Below are 23,565 nucleotides of genomic sequence, written 5' to 3'. Positions count from 1 at the left end.
GTCTTTGATGTGAAATTCATTCATATCTGATGAAATAAAGATTATAAATTTCAGGTCAGATATACCAATTTCCTTGCTAGTATCATCATGTTTAAGTCTCATTACCAATGACACTGCTTTTCTATTGTCAATACAGTATATTTAACCTTTTAATAGACATATTTACACATGTATGCAAATTTGTACGTCATTACTTTTAAAATCACACAAGTTCTTGTAAAACTTTAACATCACAATTTAAAAAACTTGATGTCATATTTAAAAACGTGGTAGTTACTGGACATCAGAAGGTTAACTGGAGACAAATCTTAAGTCATTCGGAGACAAATTTCAGCTTAATACCAAAAGTGTAAATATGTTTATTGTCTTTTGTTGTGTTATTTGGTTACTGTTCCTTGAAGATGTATATATTCCATATTTTTCCAGTTATAATTTATTGATCCTGTCAAATGAGTTGATGAACTTAGTATTAATTAATTTAATTGTTTTGAGGAAGGGGGGGCATCTTGATCTTTTAATATTAAAGATCTTTTTGGTTATTTTCTATTTTCTTTTTCAGAAAAAGTTCTAAATGAAAAAGATTTTTTGAATAAAGAAGGTGTAAAAAAGAGGTCTCCATTATTTGTAACAGATAATAGATTTTCCTACTTTGGTGGTGGGATTGAAGATGATCACATTCCATTTCTTAGAAAAGGTAAGATTTAATTAGATAACTGTCACTTCACTGGAACTCTACACAACTGTCATACAAGTGATAGGGTCAGCTAGCTATAAAACTAGGTTTGATCGATCATTTTCTACAAAAGGAAATGTCTGTACCAAGTCAGGAATATGGCAGTTGTTTTTCCTTTGTTTGATGTTTTTAAGCTTTTGATTTTGATACAAAAAGTATCAAGGAATCAAGGCTGTATTTATGTTCTTCTAACCTTACAAGTTTCAAAAATATTTAAGGAATTGAACATGGGATTTAGTTGATAATTTTGAATTTGTTAACAACCTTTTTTGTAACTATCAAATTAAAAATAGATGTCAAATTAATACTACAGTAGTTTACCAATGTTAAAATCTTAGATGTTAAAATGTTTAGATGATACCATACAAGGTAACAAACACAAACAAAGAGAATCATATAAGTACCACTGGGTCCCTTGATAGGGCAAGCTTCTATTGCTATAATGCATACTGGGCCACAAATGAATCCACCATCAGTCAAAATGTCAAAATCAGGATAAGGACACAGTCATAAGGAATCTATACTACTAAAGAAAGGTTCCAATTTCCTTGAGCCGCAACTTTTCTGAAACCATATAAAGTCAACAATCTTTGTGATATTATATATAATTGTAGTGTTTTGTACTTCCTAAATTTGTCTTTGAAACAGTCTTTGCACAGAAAATACCAATTTTTGAAAAATATCAAAATTTGAAGACTGTTATCGATCCTTGTCTTATACGCTTTCACACATGCTCAGTGAATGTATTACTTGCCAAGTTTATAAACTGTCTGTTTCAACACTTGCCCAATTGTACCTCAATTGTGCGGGCTTCTTCTAGATTGCTATTTAAACTATCATATTAATATTTGTTCTTTTGTAGGTGTTAAAATTCTCCATCTGATATCAAGTCCATTTCCACGTGTCTGGCACACGATGGGTGATGATGAAACTGCTATAGACTATGATGTAACGGACAATTTCAACAGAATCTTCAGGACATTTGTTGCTAATTATTTACGATTAGACGCAACAGATTCAAACTGTCGCAGAAAAAAGAAATAAAATTGTTAATATTTTATATAAAGTATTTATGTTATATTTGTCAATGATTGTGTTAATTTGTTTTTTATACCCCATTTATGGGCATAATGTTTTTTGGTGTGTGGGTCCATTCATAATTATGTTTGTTTGTCTCACTGTCCTGCTTCAGGTTAAAGTTTTTGGTCAAGGTAGTTTTTGATGAAGTTGAAGTGCAATCAACTTGAAACTTCCCTTTCATGAATGCGACCTACCGAATTAGACTATTTACCGGATTTGTTATCACATAAGCAACACGACGGGTGCCACATGTGGAGCAGGATCTGCTTACGCTTCTGAAGCACCTGAGATCACCCCTAGTTTTTGGTGGGGTTTGTGTTGTTTATTCTTTAGTTTTCTATTTTGTGTCATGTGTACTATTGTTTGTCTGTTTGTCTTTTTCATTTTTAGCCATGGCATTGTCAGTTTTTTTTTTTCGATTTATGAGTTTGACTGTCCCTTTGGTATCTTTCTTCGCTCTTTTCAGTACACATTTTTCCTATGATATGATCATTCTAATTTTTCATACCAATTTCGAGTTTTTACCCTAATTTTACGTTACACTGAACATTAAAAAGGATAGTGCGATTTGGGCATCAGTGTACTATGGACACATTCTTGTTTTATTTGAGATTTATGCTGTACAATCCTGTCATGTTTTGTTCAAAGTGATTGCACACTTATTCGATGATTGCAAATCAGAGCCCACTGACTTGCGTATACTAAAAGTTGGAAATTGTAAAAGTTAGTTTTCCAGTTATTATCATTTCAGGATAATATGAATTGAAGTTAATATTTCACATTCCCTTACTAGAAAATTTACTTCAAACAGGAGACTGTTGTTGGCATTTTTATGTTGACTTTGAAGAAAAAGAATGATCTGTCTTTTCAAAGCTAGGGACTTTTAATTGTTAAAAAATTGTGAATTGATAGTCAGAGTTAGTATTTATCATATACTAACATACATCTAGAGAAAACAAAATATTGATAGTCAAATGGACAATGCACTCTACTCTTGTGTCATTTGGAATATATATATGTATACCATGGGTGTTAAAAGTAAAAAAAGATACCAGAACTATAGTTTTAGTACAAAAGATGCTTGTTTGTTGAGACAGTTTTAATCAGTGGCATTTTGCTAAAAGTATCTGCTAAAAATAATTGCTGAGTTTGAACGGGTGAATATAAGGTAACAAACACCATCTGATGCAAGCTATTATGCTTGAGCAATATTTATGCAATACTTAAAAAAAGGTAACAGTAGTCTACTTACACTACAAACCATTAAAAGTCTGAAATGGCCAATATCTGTACTCGACTGTACTGATTTTTACTCGACCAGTCTGAATTCGTCTGAGATTTACTTGAAAATACTTGACTAGTCTGAACCATACTTAACAGTCTGAATGTGTACTTGACCAGTACTTAACCATTTTATACTAGTCTGAACCGTATTCGACCTAGTCTGAACCGTACTCGACCTAGTCTGAACCATACTGGACCTAGTCTGAACCATACTCGACCAAGTTTTAACCAACCTAAACCTATTCTTTGTATCTATCAACTGAATTTTATCAATTTAGGATTTTTTTTAAATAAAAATGAAATTTGAACAACAAATTGAAATTAAAAATGTATTCAATACAGTATTGAAATTAAAATTTCACAATAATCAATCATAATATAACGTCAACACAATATTAATCAACACTTACGTAAAAATATATATCAACTTTTAAAATATAAATAAAACAAGCTGATCACATAATCTAAAAAAATGAATTGTGACTAACAAATGACTAATATTTTCAATATTTATTCAAAATTTTATGAATACTTCGGAAGTATTTTATGGTAACTGGACTATTTTCACCATTAACTTAAACCTAGTAAAGATTTAGTTGAGTTGAAATAATAATGCAGTGAATGTTTTTTTTAATTAATATATATATAAAATAGTATATAAAACCACTTAATAAAGGAGTAGGTCCGGTAAGGACCGATTTCGGCCTCAATTTTCAAGTTCATCTAACGAAGGATTTTGGACACTTTCTAAACACTTAAGTGTCTATTTCATTGATTCAATTAGTTTATGTGAAAGATTTTAACTTATTATGTCATTAAAAACGCTCCGATTCAAGCTTAAATATGACAGATCTATCAAATATGCAAAAAATCGTCACTTTTCAGATGGTTTTTGTCAAAAATGAAAGTGGCCGCATCCGTGTTCATCCTCAACCTTTATATATATTATGTATTATCATCAAATACAACTTACATTTCAATATTATGAATGAACACGAATGCAGCCACTTTCATTTAAGACGGAAACCGTCTAAAATTTAACTGAAATGCTACAATTGTGAAGATTTCAGTAATTTAGCATGACTTAATAATGCTAGTACCCGATATATGTGCATTGTATTGTCAAAAACAGCCCATATTTACGTAGCAGAAGCATTCTACTTTTCAATAGATATCTAAACGATTACATTTTCACAATTTTCTAAAACTGCTATATTTTGGGGCCAATAAGGGGTCTTACTAAACCTACTCCTTTTAAAAAAATGAGAGCTTAATTGTTTTGTTTTATTAAACCAAGAATTTAATGTAATCATGATAATATAATTTCCATAGCAATCCTTGATAACCTTTTTAAAAAAAGAAATGTATTCCAAAGTAACAGCAAAAATTTATTTCAATTAATTTAAGTAATTTTTTTTGTCAAATTAACATGGCATACAGAAAGCACTTTAATATGTTCTAATTACCTCAATACATGTGTGTTTTACAGGTAAAAAGAAAGCCCTATTTTCTTAAATTTGTGTATTACTTATCTAGTACATACATGTATATTTGAAAGGTCTTGTTATTTAACTTAAACAGGATGTTGCAATTTTGAATAAATGTTATTTAGAATTTAGTACCTCTGACCAGGTGTGATCTTATTAATGAGTTTGCCACAGGCAGAGGTTATTCTTTATATTTCACCACTAATCAGAAAAACAATTTTATTTATTTATTTAATATTATCCCTTTTTGATATAAGTTTTATATAATATACTTTTTTTCATTCTAAATATAATCATAGATATATAAGGTTAATTTTTTTTATAAATTTTGTTGGCTGTTGTTATATATGTCATTAAATAGAAATTTATTTTAACAGTTAAAAAAGTAGAGTTTTTTGGTCTAGTATGGTCTAGTATGGTTCAGACTGATCGACCTTTGGTTGAGTATGGTTCAGACTGAAAAAATAGGTCGAGTACAAGTCGAGAATGGGTTAAGACTGTTTCAGACTGGTCGAGTAATAGTTCATAGATATAGGAAGATGTGGTGTGAGTGCCAATGAGACAACTCTCCATACAAATAACAATTTAAAAAGTAAACCATTATAGGTTAAAGTACGGCCTTCAACGCGGAGTAATAGTTCAGACTATTTTCAACGGCAAAGATAAGGGTCAAGTACGATTCAGTACAGTCAAGTATGGTTTAGACTGGGGTCGAGTAATGTCAAGTAAAAGTCAGACCAATTCAGACTGGTCGAGTTAAAATTAGTACAGTCGAGTACAGATATAGGCCATTTCAGACTTTAATGGTTTGTAGTGTTATGTTCTAATATTGTAAATCGCATCAGATGAGACACATCAAGAAAACAAACAAACATTGAAGGAATAACATGAAATCAAAAGGCACTAGCACGGTTGAGTTGACAGAAATTTGAGACAGCAGAAAAAATCAGTATTGCATCTTCTAAAACATCATTTTGATTTAAACAGTCAGCTGATTTTTTTAGCCAGGTAGGAGTATGTTCCTAATTACGATTTTTGACGTGTTTTAGCATTTCTGTCTAGTATTTAAATTTTTTAAAGAGACTATGTTAACATGGTTATGGGGCAGTGTCTACGAGATATTCAAAATAATAGAATATGATTTATTTTTCATTAATGAAAGCGAAATAGTGAAATAATAATTCTATTTTAGAAGACTGTTCTAATTTTGTCAAAATATACTGAAAAGCCTTGTTGATGAATTATTCACTTGAATAATATAACCTCATGCAATCAATATTCATGTCACCTTCAATAAAGACCTTAGCTAGAGATGGGTTATGCATGAAAAATGTTATTTAAAGGAATATAATGTCATTTTTGAAAGTGAAACAAGGGTAAAATATCTGTTGGGTATTCGATTCTTGTACATTTAAAAACGACTATTAACATATATTTTTAGCCCACAATATGCATTAAAACAAACTTAGAAAAATCCGATTGCACGAGTTCGCTATCTGTTTATATATATATTTATGTTTATATTGGGTTAAATTACTGTCAGCAGTCTTCAGAGGTCACCTCGATAGCCAGTTAGATGGTGTCTAGACTAAAAAATACGAAGTATTGATATATATGATCAATATAGGTTTTCCCTCAAATTTGTTTCCCAAAAGTATTTTGGTTTTAAAAAGCTAAAAAAAGTATGTGAAAAGTGAAATCACAAAAAAAACTGAACACCGAGGAAAATTCAAAACGGAAAGTCCTTAAGCAAATGGCAAAATTAAAAGCTCAAACACATCAAACGAATGGATAACAACTGTCATATTCCTGACTAGGTTCAGGCATTTTCTCTTGTAGAAAGTGGTGGATTGAAACTGGTTTTATAGCTACCTAAACCGCTCACTTGTATGACGTACAGTCGCATCAAATTCCATTATATTGAAAACGATGCGTCAACAAAACAAACAGACATAATAGGTAAAAATATCAAATATACAGCATACATATTTCTTCATAAGAGTACATTATGAGATGTTGTTAAAATACGATCATTTTCTGTATTTATTTGACCCGAAAGTTGTAGAATTTTGTAGTATTTTGGTCAGATTAAAAATCTATAAAACCTCAAGGCCAGAAGGAACCTTTTTTATATCTATTTTTGTGTATCTTTTTAGTAACGCCAAAAACACTATCCTATACGATTTCCGGGGTAAGTTATTTTTAGAATAAACACAAATATTTTAAATGCGGTGACCCTGTACATAGGGTGGATATCCAAAAGTAGACGATTACAAGTAAAACAAAGATGAATATAATCCAATTAATATAAGCAATAAATAACATTTTAGAGCTCATAAAATAGCACTTCAGATATCGAAATTTAATTTATCTTCGTGTCGCTTCTTGACTCTTCTTATCTCAAATAGTGAAATCGGATACTACGTTGTAAATAGTGTACCCGTCTACCTTTCATAGATAAGATTAGAAGGTGGAGAAGTAATGATTTGAGAAAACGAAACCATACGTGTTTCCAAATAAACTGGAACCATGCAGATTCTATTCAATTCATAGACACAAAAATACTGGAAAGAAAGGTTGTATCATTTTGAAGGTAATGTAACAAATATAGATATATATAGTTAGAGACTGAGGAACGCTCCGTTATGAAGTGTGATGTCCCAATATTGATGTTTCAAATTAACGCTTTCAAAGTGATTTCTGTTTGATATTACCCACACACCTTTTTCTAATATCCTACGTGTACCAGCTTGGCATAACGCATTTTAAATTGAAATCCATTGATTAAATGAATGCAAGTTATATACATGTAAAAGTGAAAGTAAAATTAGATTAAAGTAAACCTCATCTTCCTTATTGCTTACACACTGACTTATTATAAGGATTATCAATAAACTGTGTACCAAATTATAACATATACAGAAACATTCACAAATCAAACATAAAGAAGTAATTGATATATATCATTTGGAAGCAACTACATAATTTTACTCTGCGTAAACCACTTTTCTCTCGAACCTGCGACTTTTGTAGCAAAGGCGAGACATAGTGACCCTACCTTTTAACGGCGTCGTCGTCGGCTGCGTCCACAAATGTTACCCTTGTCATCATCTTATGGTGTTTATATATCCCCACTTGTACGATTCGCTCGTATATGAAACAACGTTTTAGATTTAAGCGAGAGAAATTAATTTATTACTGAAAAATTATTACATACAAGTATCTTGTCGTAGGGAGGGATAAATCCTACTTTGTAAAGAATCACTCAAAAAAATTCTCTGAAACTGATATTATCAAGATGCTTGATTTCTTGATTGACAACATATTTGTTACGTTTGGAGGACGTGTTTTTCAACAGACTGTCGGCATTCCAATGGGAACAAACTGTGCCCCTCTACTCGCCGACTTGTTTCTTTATTATTATGAGGCTGACTTCATGCAGGAACTTCTTAGGAAGAAAGACAAGAAGTTAGCAATATCCTTTAACTCTACTTTCCGCTATATAGATGATGTTCTTTCACTAAACAATTCAAAATTTGGTGACTATGTGGAACGCATCTATCCAATCGAACTAGAGATAAAGGATACTACAGATACAATTAAGTCGGCTTCATATCTTGACTTACATCTAGAAATTGACAATGAGGGTCGGTTGAAAACAAAACTTTACGACAAAAGAGATGATTTCAGCTTTCCAATTGTGAACTTTCCATTTCTAAGTAGCAACATTCCAGCAGCACCTGCATACGGGGTATATATCTCCAAATTGATACGATATTCCCGTGTTTGCATTTCCTATCATGATTTTCTTGATAGAGGTTTGCTGCTCACAAGGAAGCTATTAAACCAAGAGTTCCAAATAGTGAAGTTGAAATCATCCCTTCGTAAATTTTACGGACGCCATCACGAGTTGGTTGACCGTTATGGAATAACCGTTTCACAAATGATATCGGATATGTTCCTTACGTCGTAACTACAATCCCCTTCCCTTTCATGAATATGACCTACCGAATTAGACTATTTACCGGATTTGTAATCACTTAAGCAACACGACGGGTGCCACATGTGGAGCAGGATCTGCTTACCCTTCCGGAGCACCTGAGATCACCCCTAGTTTTTGGTGGGGTTCGTGTTGTTTATTCTTTAGTTTTCTATGTTGTGTCGTGTGTACTATTGTTTTTCTGTTTGTCCTTTTCATTTTTAGCCATGGAGTTGTCAGTTTGTTTTAGATTTATGAGTTTGACTGTCCCTTTCGTATCTTTCGTCCCTCTTTTACACCAGGGTTTTCGGTATCACAAACTAGTCAAAACATTTACTAAATTTTATCATCGGTATAAGGAAATAATTCGTAAATATAACACAACATGCAGACATCTTATACGTTCAGGTATTTCACATCCAATCTTTTATGGTAATATTCTTTACAAAGCACAAACATGTCAGTATTCACCTCAAAAGCTTAAAAAAAACTTTAAACAGACTTATTAAGAAGGGAGATAGTTACGACACTGTTGTCAGGTCATTAAAGATTGCATATTTTGGCTTTAATATTGATTCACTTATAGGGTCATTGCATCGGAACTAAACACATTTATTTTGAAAAAAAAAACAGTTGTCGGCATGACACGGGTTATTTTCTTCTCATATATTTTATGATAGTATGATATTAAACCCCTAACGGGAGGGATTGTGCCTGATATTCATATGATGAAGAGATAATCTTTCAATCAGTTTAATTGAGGTCTGGAGCTGACATGTCAGTTAACTGCTAATAGTCTGTTGTTATTTATGTATTATTGTCATTTTGTTTATTTTCTTTTGTTACATTTTCTGACATCGGACTCGGACTTCTCTTGAACTGAAATTTAATGTGCGTATTGTTATGCGTTTACTTTTCTACATTAGGTAGAGGTATAGGGGTAGGGTTGAATTCTCATAAAAGAGGGAGAGTCAAACTCATAAATCGAAATAAATAGTACACATGACACAACATAGAAAACTAAAGAATAAACAACACTAACCCCACAAAAACGTGGGGTGATCTCAGGTGCTCCGGAAGGGTAAGCAGATCCTGCTCCACATGTGGCATCCGTCGTGTTGCTTATCTGAGAACAAATCCGGTAAATAGTCAAATTCGGTAGGTCACATTCATGAAAGGGAAGGGGATTGTAGTTACGACGTAAGGAACATATTCGATATCATTTCTGAAACGGTTATTCCATAACGGTCAACCAACTCGTGATGGCGTCCGTAAAATTTACGAAGGGATGATTTCAACTTCACCATTTTGAACTCTTGGTTTAATAGCTTCCTTGTGATCAAGAAAATGCTGACAGGAAATGCAAGCACGGGAATATCGTATCAATTGGGAGATATATACCCCGTATGCAGGAAACGTACATATATGTTGTTCTGGGGAAAATTTAAAGCTTTAATACTATCTTCACATTTCCAGTAAGTGTATCTGGCATACTGTCCTACAAATGACGAAAAGGAGTTTCAGCAAATACATTTAAATAAATATGTATAAAAATTCTGAATAAGATAGTGTGGAAAATGTAGAATAATCATATCAACAAAATTAAAAGAACCCTGAAAAAAGTAAAATCACATAGATTCTGAACTCCGAGGAAAAGTAAAAAAAGTCCATTATCAAATTGCAAAATCAAAAGCTCAAACACATTAAACGAATGGATAGCAACTGTCATATTCCTTACATGGTAAAGACCTTTTCTTATGTAAAAATTGTAGATTTAAAACTGGTTTTATAGCTATCTTTACCTTTCATTTGCAAGACATTCGCATCAATTTACATTTATTGACAACGATGTGTGAACAAAAGAAACAGACATTATCTGTAAAAATGTCAAAAACAGGATCATAGCATTCAACATTGTGTTATAATCTTAATCACTATTAAAACAAACACGTATTTATATCACTAAAAAACAAACATGTATCTATATCACTATAAAAACAAGCGCTTTTTTTTTAAATCTTAAACCTCGAAAGAATTTTAAACACTCAAAAAATAATTCATACCATTTTTTTCATAAGCTTTATTACAAATGTTAATAACAAGTTCTTTGAAAGTGGTAAGGGAAGTAGTTAGAAGCACTGATAAATAGTAGTAGAAATTGTAAACGGAATTTAAATGATTGTTTGTGCAACTTCGGTGACATAGTAGGGACTTTAAAATGTACGGAAAAGGCTTTAAGTTGGGTAGTGGCAGTGATATGCTTGTTTACAATTTGACTCTCTGTGGAACGTACGGACCTGAATGTAGAATAATTGATAATTTCGTTTTGGAGAACTTCCGTGTAGTATATGCTTCACACCACCACTACATTATTGGCTAATGTTTCTGCCGGTACGAACACAAACCGTTTTGTGAGTACTTGGAGTTTATTGTTAATTCTAGAAATGGGTATATCATGGACCGTATCATTAATTTTAGAATTGTTTTCAATTGAGATATACGAATATCAACTGTATCAGTACAGTTTCATATGCAATAAACAATAAACAAAAACTGTGCTGAAATATTTGTTTGTCTTCCAGATTCAAAATTGTGCAATTGGAAGTACAAAAGAAGTGTGTGGAGGAAATGCTAGAGAATTATCTTAAATGTGTTTCTGTTTTATATCGAAGTACCAGTATGAGGAACAAAACACTTTTCATTGATATATCCGCGTACTAATTGACATAAAGTTACTTTTGCGTTCTTTGGTGATTAGTTTGTGAAAGGTTATACAACTTATATTCATATCGACATAAAAAAGAAGGGTCGTAACTGACTGCAACATTTGCTATGACATTCCTTGTTAATTTTTTGCGTAAACATCTGTTATTCTGACTGAAGGATAAAAAAAATGGCTCCTCTATCTGCAGAGGAGGAAAACTATGTCAGAATGAGTTTATTACTGACAGGAATTTCTCCACGTGCAGTTAGAGTCTTGTTTAATAGTGAATTCCACCCATCATGTTTGGACTCTACTTTGAAAAAGGCATACACCAAACTGTTGGACTTGAAAAGGAAAAATGTTATAAATGAAGCACAATGGAACCTGCTGTTCACTCGTTTCCCAGGTTAGTGTAAAGCCTTGTTATTGATTTGTAACTTTTTATTATCAACCTAAGTGAGGATAAGTTTTCGGGATTACATGTTTTATTGGTAACTTTACATTCCGTAATGACGTCTTTGCAAGGAGAAACAAGTACATTCTTTTATTATGTGTGTTTCTGAATTAACGTTTAATAGAATAGCGAATTTTTAAATTTACCATTATATGTGCATTTGTGAACTCTGTTTGAGTTTTTGGAATAATTAGCATGTAATTCTTAAAAGCAGTAAAACAATTGTCTGGGTCAACAATTAAAATTGTCAATAAGATTGTAGCGTTTCATTTTTGTTTTCATGATATTTTCTTTTGCTGACGAATGATAGGATAATGTATGATGACGATGATTAGAAAAAATTCAGTAATGATTGCAGTATATTATATTACATGTAGATTAATAAAGAATATGATAATATTGTGGTTTCTCTTCATATACCTCATTTCAATACTTCTGCATACCTGCAAACTTTTCAAAATGCCCATGGTGGTTTTACGTGAAAGATGGTTCTTATAGTCCTACAAAACCTTTAAGGGGGCCTTGTGGTTTTTTGGTTTCTTCATGCTTTAACAAGCTCATAGCCATTGTTAAATTAATTGTTTTCTTTAAAATAGTGGACAAAATTTGCTCTTACAAAATTTCCTCTTGGGAGCCTCCATGGGGGAAATCCCCCGCAAATAGTGACAGTTGGCGGGTATGCTTCTGGTTTCCTGATTTCTTTGAATCTCCTTTCGTCGATTCATGTTTTATCTGTGGATAAGATAGATAGCAAAATCACAAAAAAAATGAGCTCCGAGGAAAATTCACAACGGAAAGTCCCCAATCAAATGGCAAAATCAACCTAACTAAACCTCTCACTTGTATGACTGTCTCATCTAATTTCATAACATTGACAATGATATGTGAACAAAACAAACAGACATAATAATAATAGGTAAAAATGTCAAAATAGGGGTACAGGAGTCAACAATGTGTTATAATTTCAATCACCATGAAAAGAAACAAATATCTTTAAAAATCTACTGTATGCTTGTCATGTTTTATTACTTGTAGATCGTCCAGATTCTAAAACATTTGATGTCACTCTAATGATAACATTACTGAGAAACCTGGCAACAATTACCCCTCCTGTTTGTGGATTTGACCAATTACCTACTACCACGGAAACAAAGCCTGGTGCAGATTTAGCAAGAATCAAATACTACAGGAACTATATGGCACATCTGGGCGATGGCAAACTAGACACAACTTTCTTCAATACGGCTTGGGATGATATAACTGGTGTATGTAATGCTAATTAATAATTTTATGCAATTTTCTGCCTCCTTATTCAAATGATATGGTCCAAAGATTTTTCTTATTACTTAGAGTCCGTTGTCCGTAGTCTGCCTTAGTCATTAACTTTTACAAAAATCTTCTGTTTATTGAACGAGAACAGAGGTGAATATTTATAGTCATCAACACTTCTCAATGGTGGTATATATTGAAAATAGTCACTCGAAATAAAACGCAAAACAGTAAACATTCCCCATTTCCATTCTCAATTCTATCAACTAACAAAAATGCATAACAAATTGTATCAACAAGTAAAATCAACACGAAAGTACGATTTGGTAGTACTCGCAGTAAGCTAGTCTTGTTAATGGCCAACAATAATAATAATAAAAAATCCCACGGTAAAAACTAAAATCGACTAAAACACATTCCAGGAATTTAGTGTGTTAACGTCATGGACAGTCAAAGAAGGCGTGACTTAAGCAATGGCAAAATATAAGTTTTGACAGGCAGTAGGATAGTTAAGAGTTAATTTTTTAATAAATATGTATAATGTTAAATAGATGAAGTAATTTCTATATTCAAAAATGAATGAGCATGTGTATTAATTTATATATCCCTAAAAAGAAACGTTTGAAAAGAATACAAATTAAGTTTTAGTTTTGAATTGCTTATGACCAACATCGACATTTATGTCTATGTAAACATTATTCAAAGATCTAATTACAACATTTGTAAGATAACCTTAAATACTACGTTTGTTTAATAGTTTAGTAAGTTAACACGGATCACATAGCGTTTTCCGCAAAATTAAAGAAACAACAGAAACGGCTTTCTCTACCTCATTTTAGATTTATACCTAGAATTTGACATACATGGTCATCTAAGTCCCCGATTCAATGACAAACGGGACGATTCTATTTTCAAAATTATCAGTTTCTCCCCACCTTAGTAACAATATACCAACTTCAACTGCATAAAGCTAGGTTCACACTGCCGATCAGATCAACTCGATCAAACCCGATCAAGCCAAATTACGTGATCGGGAGACTGGTCTTACTCAAGAATGTTCGGGATAGTCTACCATGCTCGTCATCGATCTGACCTTCTACCCGAGAGTTTTTGACATGTCAAAAACATTCGACTAATGATCGAGAAGCAAGTCACTCGAGAAGATATCGAGAATTCGTCGAAAAGCGGTCGAATTGATTGGGAAAGGATCGCGTAGAGATCGAGTTTGGTCGGAATACAAAAATTTTACCGATCAATACTCGATCATTTCGACCTTTGCTCGACTAATGTCCGATCATTTCCAGATTAACTCGACCAATGCTCGATCGCATCCAGATCACTACGACTTGTATATTTATTTTATCCCAGACCAACTCGTCCAATACCCGATCTCTTCGCGACCACATTCGACTACTCTTCGATCTCTACTCGGCCATACACGAGAACACATGACTGCAACACGATTCTCTAGAAGTGTGTGCAGATCTGTTTAACTCTCATAACTCTGCTTCCGAAAAAATATATTGGCAACATTATTTTTAACTGTACAAAAAATTCCTCCATGTACAGTACGTGTCTTTACTTTTGTAAGGAGAGTTAACATTTTAAAAGAGAGGCAAAAGACACCTAAAACAATCAAACTCAAAGGTAGAAAAAAAAATCGACACAGCCTTAGCAAAAAGCGGTAAACGACGAGAAGACGAACAGCAGTCCACATAACATAGAAAACTAAAAACTGAGCAACACGTAACCCAACAAAACCTGGGATGATCTAGGGAAGAAAATCCTGCAATTTTGGAACCGGCGGGCTTTTCAAATATTTAAGTAATTGTGCAATAATATTCATTGTTGTACTGCTGATGCATTTGTTTCTACTTCTGTAACGCTTAACAAACTATAACAAACGGCACACAACGTTTACCAAACTTTGGTTAGAAAGAAATGCACTATTGATCTCTTGATGATAGATATATGTAAAATTGTAAACTGTTTCAGAAAAGGAATCACTCCAGGGGATTGAAATTCTACTTTGGGTTAAATTTTGGGGAAATATGTGACATCTTTGGCCTCTTTTTTGTCCCCTTTTTGGCAAATGCATACAGTTTGTTGCCATACAGCAAAAAGAACAGAAATATCTTTAACCATTCAATTACTGGATATCAAATCTATAAAAAATACTGATTACATACGTATGCACATTTATTTGACAAACAGTATGCCTTATTTGTAAGAAAGCAAGGAAATGGGGATAGTAAAGTTTATGTATATTGATATCTAACATAAGCACTAATCCAGTGACAAATCTCATCTTGTGGTGTCATTTCCAAAAAAGAGCAAAAAAAACTACCATTATATATCAGCGTCCACTATGGTGAAGTTTTATAAGCATTAGGTTCCTCTTTGTTGAGCTAGTGCAAGTCTCTCATATATACTGACCACACAGTGGTCGTCGTGTCAGCCACTGCCTCACCTAGATTTCTTCTAGATTTTTACGACCCATATACTATCAGATCGATCTGGTCTAGTCGAGATAAGGCTGAGATCGTGAATAGTTGATTTGGTCTAGCTAATCGAGTAAAGATCGTGTAAAGATCGTGAATTGATCGGAATTATCGAATGAGTATTAGTTTTGTTGTCGGGATGGAATCGTGAAGGAGTCATTAAGGAGTCATTAAGGAGTCGTCAATGATCGAGTAAAGGTCGTGTACAGTCGGATGGTGGTCGGGTAGAAGTCGTAAACAGGCCCGATCAAGAATTTGGTTGAGCTTGGTTGTGGAAATTTGGACAATCGGGATCATCGAGTTGATCTGATCGGCAATGTGAAACTAGCTTTAGGGATATACATTTCTCAACTTATTCGGTACTTAAGAGCTTGCAGCTTCTACTCAGACTTTGTAAATCGTCACCAGTCTGAGCAGAAAGTTGATGAAACAGGAGTATGTCAAAGAACGTGTCGACCTTTTTCTAAAAAAAAGTTCATCAGAAGGTTTCAACACCTTGTTGATAAATATTCTGTATCAATTTCACAAATAACCCAGTGATCTTGAAGTATAGATTATGGGTACTGATTTTGTTTATCATCTCAATAACGTGTTATAGTATTCTTTTGTCTTTATGAATATTGTCTGCACTGTTTAGTCTGTGTTTGGGGATATTTATTTGACGGGACTCTGTACTTATACACCCGTCATTGTGTTAATGTTCTATGATAGTTTGTGTATTCTTGTCTTTCACTTTTGATAATGTGCTTTGTCAAAATGTCTTTTTTTCTTTTTATGTTTCCTTGATATATATAACATAAATCTGTACTTAATAGTTATCAAAGCTACCAGGATTATAATTTAGTACGCCAGACGCACGTTTCGTCTACATAAGACTCATCAGTGACGCTCATATCAAAATATTAATAAAGCCAAACAAGTACAAAGTTGAAGAGCATTGAGGATCCAAAATTCCTAAAACTTGTGCCAAATACGGCTAAGGTAATTTATGCCTGGGATAGGAAAATCCTTAGCTTTTCGAAAAAAATCATTGTTTTGTAAACAAGAAATTTATAAAAATGACCACATTATTGATATTCATGACATCCTGTCGTTGTGTAATTGTGCTAAATATTTTTTGTATTCTCTGATTTATTTTTGCTAATGTGCTTTGTCACCTTTTTGTGCTTCTTTGTTAAAAAAAGAGGGACGAAAGATACCAAAGGGACAGTCAAACTCATAAATCTAAAACAAACTGACAACGCCATGGCTAAAAATGAAAAAGACAAACAGAAAAACAATAGTACACATGACACAACATAGAAAACTAAAGAATAAACAACAAGAACCCCACCAAAAACTAGGGGTGATCTAAGGTGCTCCGGAAGGGTAAGCAGATCCTGCTCCACATGTGGCACCCGTCGTGTTGCTTATGTGATTACAAATCCGGTAAATAGTCTAATTCGGTAGGTCATATTCATAAAAGGGAAGGGGATTGTAGTTACGACGTAAGGAACATATCCGATATCATTTGTGAAACGGTTATTCCATAACGGTCAACCAACTCGTGATGGCGTCCGTAAAATTTACGAAGGGATGATTTCAACTTCACCATTTGGAACTCTTGGTTTAATAGCTTCCTTGTGAGTAACCGTCTATCAAGAAAATCATGATAGGAATTGCAAGCATGTGCATATCGTAATGTTTGTTTGTTTCAGTGATTAAGATTATTACACAATGTTGACGGCTGTATCCCTATTTTTGACATGTTTACTTGTCATGTCTGTTTGTTTTGTTCACACATTGTTTTCAATATAATGAAATTTGATGCGAATGTCATACAAGGGACAGATTTAGCTAACTATATAACCAAGTTCAATCGACCATTTTCTACAAAAGAGATACCAGTACAAAGTCAGTATTACGACAGTTGTAATCATTCGTTTGATGTGTTTGAGCTTTTGATTTTGCCATTTGATAAGGGACTTTCTGTTTTGAATTTTCCTCGGAGTTCAGTATTTTTGAATGTGTCATATATCTAATGACTATTTCAAAATGTCCTTAATTTAGATAAAGCAGCAAATGCAATTCTAATCCAATTTTGTATCCATCCCCTCCAACACTTAAGCAGAACTTATATATGCTAGCTTGAGTTCAAAGTAATGCATATATTTTACAGGCAATTAATAGACTAGGTGGACAGCAAATGAAACAAGAGTGTGAACATATGAAAACCAAAACCCTAGATCAGACCAACCAAGAAATAATGCTTGAAATCAAATGTTCTAATGAAGAAATCAGGGAGATGAAAAACTCCTTTGAAAGTCTGCAGCTATCACATACTAAAATGAAGAAATCCCATGAATTACTACAAGAAAACCATACTAATGTTACAAAAGAACTTCAAAAGATAAAATCTTCTCAGACGGACACAGTACCATGGAATGTTAGAGGTAAACACATTATAAGTTATATTCTCGCGCGCTAATTACCCCTACGGATCCATAGAGGGTTAGTAAAATCCGAAGGGGATGAGTCTGGAGGACAAATCCCCTATGAATATAAATCACCCTCTATGGTCCGTAGGGGATTAGTTGTTAACCGTTTAACGAATTTATCGCACGCTGGACTTTTTCTGCTGCGTTTTGTTTAAAAAAAAACCCAATGAAGAGCAAAAACATTAATAAATGACGTCATCATTAACACCAAACGTGACAGTGATGAACCCCTTGTGAAATTTACTAACCCCCTACGGATTCATCGGGATCACTAAGTGACGGCTTTAAACCATTCAAAACTTGATAATTTACCTGCGGTGCAATAAAGTACTTTTGTGGAAGGCAAATTTAATAAAAACGTGATGCAAGAAGTTTGCAGCTGACTTTTAATAATACGTTAGATTATTATTATACATAGAAGGCCACAATTAAAAATATTTTGGTTTGTCCAAACCCTACCCAAGGTTGAGACAGTGGGAAGGTAGGTAGGCATTTTTTTTTTCTTTTTGAAGAAATTGAAGTATCGGATGTTCGTTAGTCTTCATGCCTATCTGATTAAAAAAAACTTCTTCAAATCAGGACAAGAATTTTAGTAGGCAGCCTTTTTCTGGGTAGGTAGGGTTTGGGCAAACAAACCTATTCTTTTTTATGGCCTTAGGAGATGTATTATGATTGCCAATGAGACAAGAAGAAGATTCAAACAATTATACGTCATTGTAAGGCTTTCAACAATGAGGAAAATCCAAACTATTTATTCGGCCATAAAGCTCCGACATGAAATAATAAACCAACGGCAAAATAACGAACGTCATGTTCCTGCCTGGCATTTGGCATGCTTATACAGAATAGAGTAATTAAACATGTATTGTAGCACTCAACCCCGTAACATGGGCGGTGGTGTAACGAACTATACATATCAGTTGTAATTGGTTTGACTCAATAGGCTAGCAATTAATATAAAAACAATTCACACAAAGCATCGACATAACAAGTTTTGCAGTAACTCAAAGCTAGTTCAAAGCTTTTACAACTAATAGATTCATTATGTTCACCCAGACTTAATCAATTAATACAAATCGAACGGATTTAGAGTAAAAACTTCATAAACAGTCTAAGACACGCACAACCTTGTACAAAGTTGAAAAAAAAACCAGTGCTAGTGTCGACAAGATTCAGTTTAATGACGTCTTAGCTCTTTGATGAGAGATTTTATAAGAAGCTTGACCATGATCCTACTTCCGAGTTTATTTCCAAAATTAAAACTGTGTTACAAACCATGCACAACGGCGGCCAAATATATGAGGATACAATCGGATATTTAAAACCAGAGAATACCAAGCCTAGTCGATTGTATCTTCCTCCCAAAATACATAGGTTAACAACCCTGGTAGATCCATTGTATCCGCAAACGGCCACTCTACTGAGAAAGATTTTTTTATGTTAAATCTCATGTAGAAAATTTTTCTTTTTCACATTCAAGATACTACAGATTACCTTTGTAAAATGAAATCCACGCAACTTTTTCATTGTTACTTTAGATGTCACCAACATAACTCATGATGACGGAATACCATCGTGTTGGGGAAATATGGGACTCGCGCAACACTTCATAACCATCTACTGAATGTTTAGTCCAACTGCTTACTCTGGTTCTGAAATGCAACAATTTCACCTTTAATGGTGAACATTACCTTCAGATAAACGGGAGAGCGATGGAAACGAAATGACACCGTCTTACGCTTATATTTTCATAGGCAAATTAGAGAAACAATTCATTTCAACATCGTTACCCAACATCTATCTTGGTTCCGTTTCATCGATGATGTTGACATAGAATGGATTAATTCCCAACAAAACTTTTTATCAGACATGCAAACAACGCCGAAATTTACTTCCGGCACTAAAATATTTTAGCCACAACAATATCTATAAAGAACAATGTCATCTCAACAGACCTCTACTGGAAACCTACAAATAAACATCAATACCTTTCTCCCCAACGCTGTCACCCCTAACACTGAACAAGTATCCCGTAGAGTCATGCTCTCAGAGTAAAGCGAGGCAATGATCCTTACAGTAAAAACAGAAGAGGCGCAGCAAAAAGCTTCCGTTTAATTTAACACTCAATCCCGCCTTTACTAACCTTTCATGTTTGATCTGTGCCAATTGGCAAATTATTGCCGAGCACCCCAAATTATCCAAGATCTTTCCCCAACCTCCTGTTTTAGCTTTTCGGAGACCAGCAAGTCTGCAATATTATATTGTGAGAGCTGACGTCTCCTCTAATGAAAACGGTTCAACTGCAGGATGGCGCAAATCGTGAGGTAACAGAAGATGTCTGACTTACTGAATATTCAAACAATTACTTGCTACTCCACTTGGTCTGTGTACACTATATTTTGAAATGTAATTTGCAAAACCTAGAATGTTGTTTACCTCCTTGAGTGTCTATGTGGCATGCAGTACGTTGTCGAGATATAACAGCCATTCAACAAACGCATGAATGGTCATTTAAGAGACTATACCTGCAATCCCGACCGCCCTGTAAGTCGTAAATTGAGATCAAATGGACACGCCCAAACTGATCTCATAAACCTTACCATCACAATCATAGATCACAACAAGGCCGACAGACTTACTCGGGAAAGATTTTGGATAAGAAAGATAAGGACAATCTCCACAGAGGGCATGAATAAAAAAAACATAGAATGAGTCACTCATTTTCCTACCATCACTTGTTTCCAGGGTTCCGTACTTGACATTTACAGTTTTATGGAATTGTGAATTATACCAGTTTAAGTTACAGGGTTCTATTTATTTGGGAGGGATGTCCAAGTATGCAGTCACGTTAAGTAATTTAACCTTAGTCAAAATTTATTATTATTTGGGACGTTTAAATACGTAACCTCTGTTTAAATTACTTTACCGTTGTCAAATTTGAAATATCATACCAGCTTAGATCGGTCAGTGTTGTTTATTGTATTACCACGAAATCGTTGTTGTTACATCTTAACTGTCGTCACCTTTGAAATTTTAGAGTTGTACCAATTCAGATCGCACGATACTTTTTTTTTATTTGAAGCATATCTTTGCAGTATCTGTTGTAAATAGCTATATAACCTACGTAATGTTTAATTTTTTTAGAATGTACAAGCATCTCTTCGATGTTCAGTTTTGAATGTTTGCAAGAAACACTACATTGACTGCCTGGTTAAGGAACTGGGGATAAATAACACACTTGGAAATCCTACAAATACACTAAGTACGCTTACGAAGCGGGAGATCCTCGAAAACCACAAGTCGGTTCTAATCTCCTTTGGTGTAAATCTAAAATATGAAGACCAGGATATTCCATCCTTATATTGGATTCCTAAGCTTCACAAGAATCCTCATAAGGAAAGGTATATTGCAGGTTCTTCCAAGTGTTCCACTAAACCCCTTTCTAACGTTTATACTGCCTTACTCACTGCAGTCAAAGGACTTCAGAAATATTCAGAAACGGCATATTCAAGAAGTGGTGTTCATCAGATGTGGATACTGAAAAATTCAAAAGAGATATTGGTTAATTTACAATCTCAATCATTGAAACATTTTAACAATATTAAAACCTTTGATTTTTCAACTCTTTATACAACTGTTCCACATACTAAACTTAAAGCTCGACTGAAAGAACTCGCCAGCTTATGTTTCTTTAATAAAGAGGGAACTAGACGTTTTAAATATCTAGTTTTGTGCTGGAATTCAGCTTACTTTGTGAAAAATCATACAGAGTCAAGGAAAAAATATACCGACGAGGATATCACTGCCATGCTGGACTTTTTAATTGACAACATATTTGTTGAATTTGGAGGGTTGGTGTTCCAACAAACTATTGGAATTATTCCAATGGGTACCAATTGCGCTCCCCTACTTGCAGATTTGTTTTTATATTCCTATGAAGCAAAATTTATCCAAGGGCTTGTACAGAAAGGAGAAAAGAAATAAGCCCAATCTTTTAATTTCACCTTTCGGTATATTGATGTACTGTTTCTTAATAATAATAGATTCAGTGATCATTTACATTTAATATATTCAAGTGAACTTGAAATTAAAGATATTTAGACCCTTTTCTCGAAATGACTACTGATGGTAGGTTGAACCTCAAAATTTATGACAAACGCGATAATTTTAAATTTCGTATAGTCAACTTTCCATTTCTGTGTAGCAACATCCTAGCGGCACCAGCATATGGAGTATATGTGTCTCAATTGATACGTTATTCTAGAGCTAGATCAAAGTACGTTGATTTTGTTGAACGAGGAATACTGCTTTCTCAAAAGTTGCTAAGACAGGGCTATGAATCAATCAAATTAAGGTCATCACTCAAGAAATTTTGAGCTGATTGGCCATTATGACAAAAGTGTGTCAGAAATCATATCTGATATTCTTCCTCAGTCATAATAACCTTCTATCATTACCGAACTGAACAAAGAAATAAAACGACGGGTGCCGTATACGGTGCAGGAAATGCTTACCCTTCCGGAGCACCTGATTTCACTCCCAGTTTTTAGTGGAGTTCGTGTTGTTTCTTAATTATTATTTATAACTGTTGATGTAAATGTCCTTTGGTTTTGTGAGTCTTTGTTTACTCATTGGTTTTGATTGTTATTGTCTTGTTGTATAAATTTCAAGATTGCTATAGTATGGACTATTTTAATATTTTGATTTGTCAAAAAATAAGATCAATGTTGGAACCGATAAAAACAATATTTTGAAAAAAAAGATCAAAGGGAAATCATTGTATAAAAAATTATGGCTAGCTATCGGAAACGATATGTCATAATTTTTTATTCCTGTATGAAACTTTAATAGATTCATTTGTCTAAAGTTCCACGTTAGAAGTTCCTTCTTGATTATTGCTAAAATATCATCAAGGTAACGGTAATTATTTCTAAATTATCAAATAAAATTAATTTAAACGGATCTTGACTAAGCTTTTCATAAACTGTTTTGATTTGAATGGTTAGGTTGATTGCTAAGACACCAAAAAGTGACAAATCAAATTATGAAAAACAAATATTAAGTACTGACATAGTTTATGATAAATGGTGGTTTCATTCTTTTTCTATCATTTGAATCACTAAAATGAACAGTTTGCTATCCCATTGATATATTTAAAAAAGAAGATGTGGTATGAATGCCAATGGTACAACTTTCCACAAGAGTAAAAAATGAAACAGAAATGAACAATAGTTCTTTTTTACTATAATTTTACCGAATTCATGGTTTTTATCGTAGGCAAAACCAATGTATAATATGAATTATGTGTGGCTATTTAGTTGATATCTGGTATGTCCATCATTGTAAGATACAGTATAGCATGAGTCATTAGATTAGTTGTTTATTTTTCAGTTGAGATTCAAGATAGAAATTTAATTCATTCATATAAAACTTTCTAATTATTGTTAATAGTAGCTCAGAAATGTACTTCACCACGCAAGTCTAATGTGATCCTTAATATGAGGACAAGTTATGATAACACTTTTCTGGCAGACTTATTCTAAACAAATATAGTTATCCAGTTACACATAATAATTTAGAAAAAAAGAATGACAACA

General features: G+C 33.4%; 2 protein-coding genes across 2 annotated transcripts in view; both read left to right on the top strand.

Annotated features, from left to right (window-relative positions):
• LOC143069577 (glutaminyl-peptide cyclotransferase-like) overlaps positions 1 to 1,821 on the top strand; it is a 34,037-nt gene extending 32,216 nt beyond the window's left edge. The window contains exons 6-7 of the mRNA XM_076244277.1: positions 560 to 694; positions 1,596 to 1,821. Coding sequence (XP_076100392.1) covers positions 560 to 694; positions 1,596 to 1,777 — 317 coding nt within the window. The 3' untranslated portion in view covers positions 1,778 to 1,821. The remainder of the gene's footprint in view (positions 1 to 559; positions 695 to 1,595) is intronic.
• A 5,191-nt stretch (positions 1,822 to 7,012) lies between these two features.
• On the top strand, positions 7,013 to 21,688 carry LOC143066673 (E3 ubiquitin-protein ligase DZIP3-like). The gene is made up of 5 exons (XM_076239513.1): positions 7,013 to 7,177; positions 11,146 to 11,673; positions 12,757 to 12,986; positions 17,650 to 17,923; positions 21,113 to 21,688. Exons 2-5 carry the CDS (start codon positions 11,457 to 11,459, stop codon positions 21,169 to 21,171), a joined length of 780 nt encoding a protein of 259 aa, XP_076095628.1. The 5' UTR covers positions 7,013 to 7,177; positions 11,146 to 11,456; the 3' UTR covers positions 21,172 to 21,688.
• The last annotated feature ends 1,877 nt before the right edge of the window (positions 21,689 to 23,565 follow it).

Source organism: Mytilus galloprovincialis, chromosome 3, assembly GCF_965363235.1.
Source record: "Mytilus galloprovincialis chromosome 3, xbMytGall1.hap1.1, whole genome shotgun sequence".
Taxonomy (NCBI): Eukaryota; Metazoa; Mollusca; class Bivalvia; order Mytilida; family Mytilidae; genus Mytilus; species Mytilus galloprovincialis.
The sequence above is the reverse complement of the archived record's forward strand: the minus strand, read 5'-3'. Positions and strand labels throughout refer to the sequence as shown.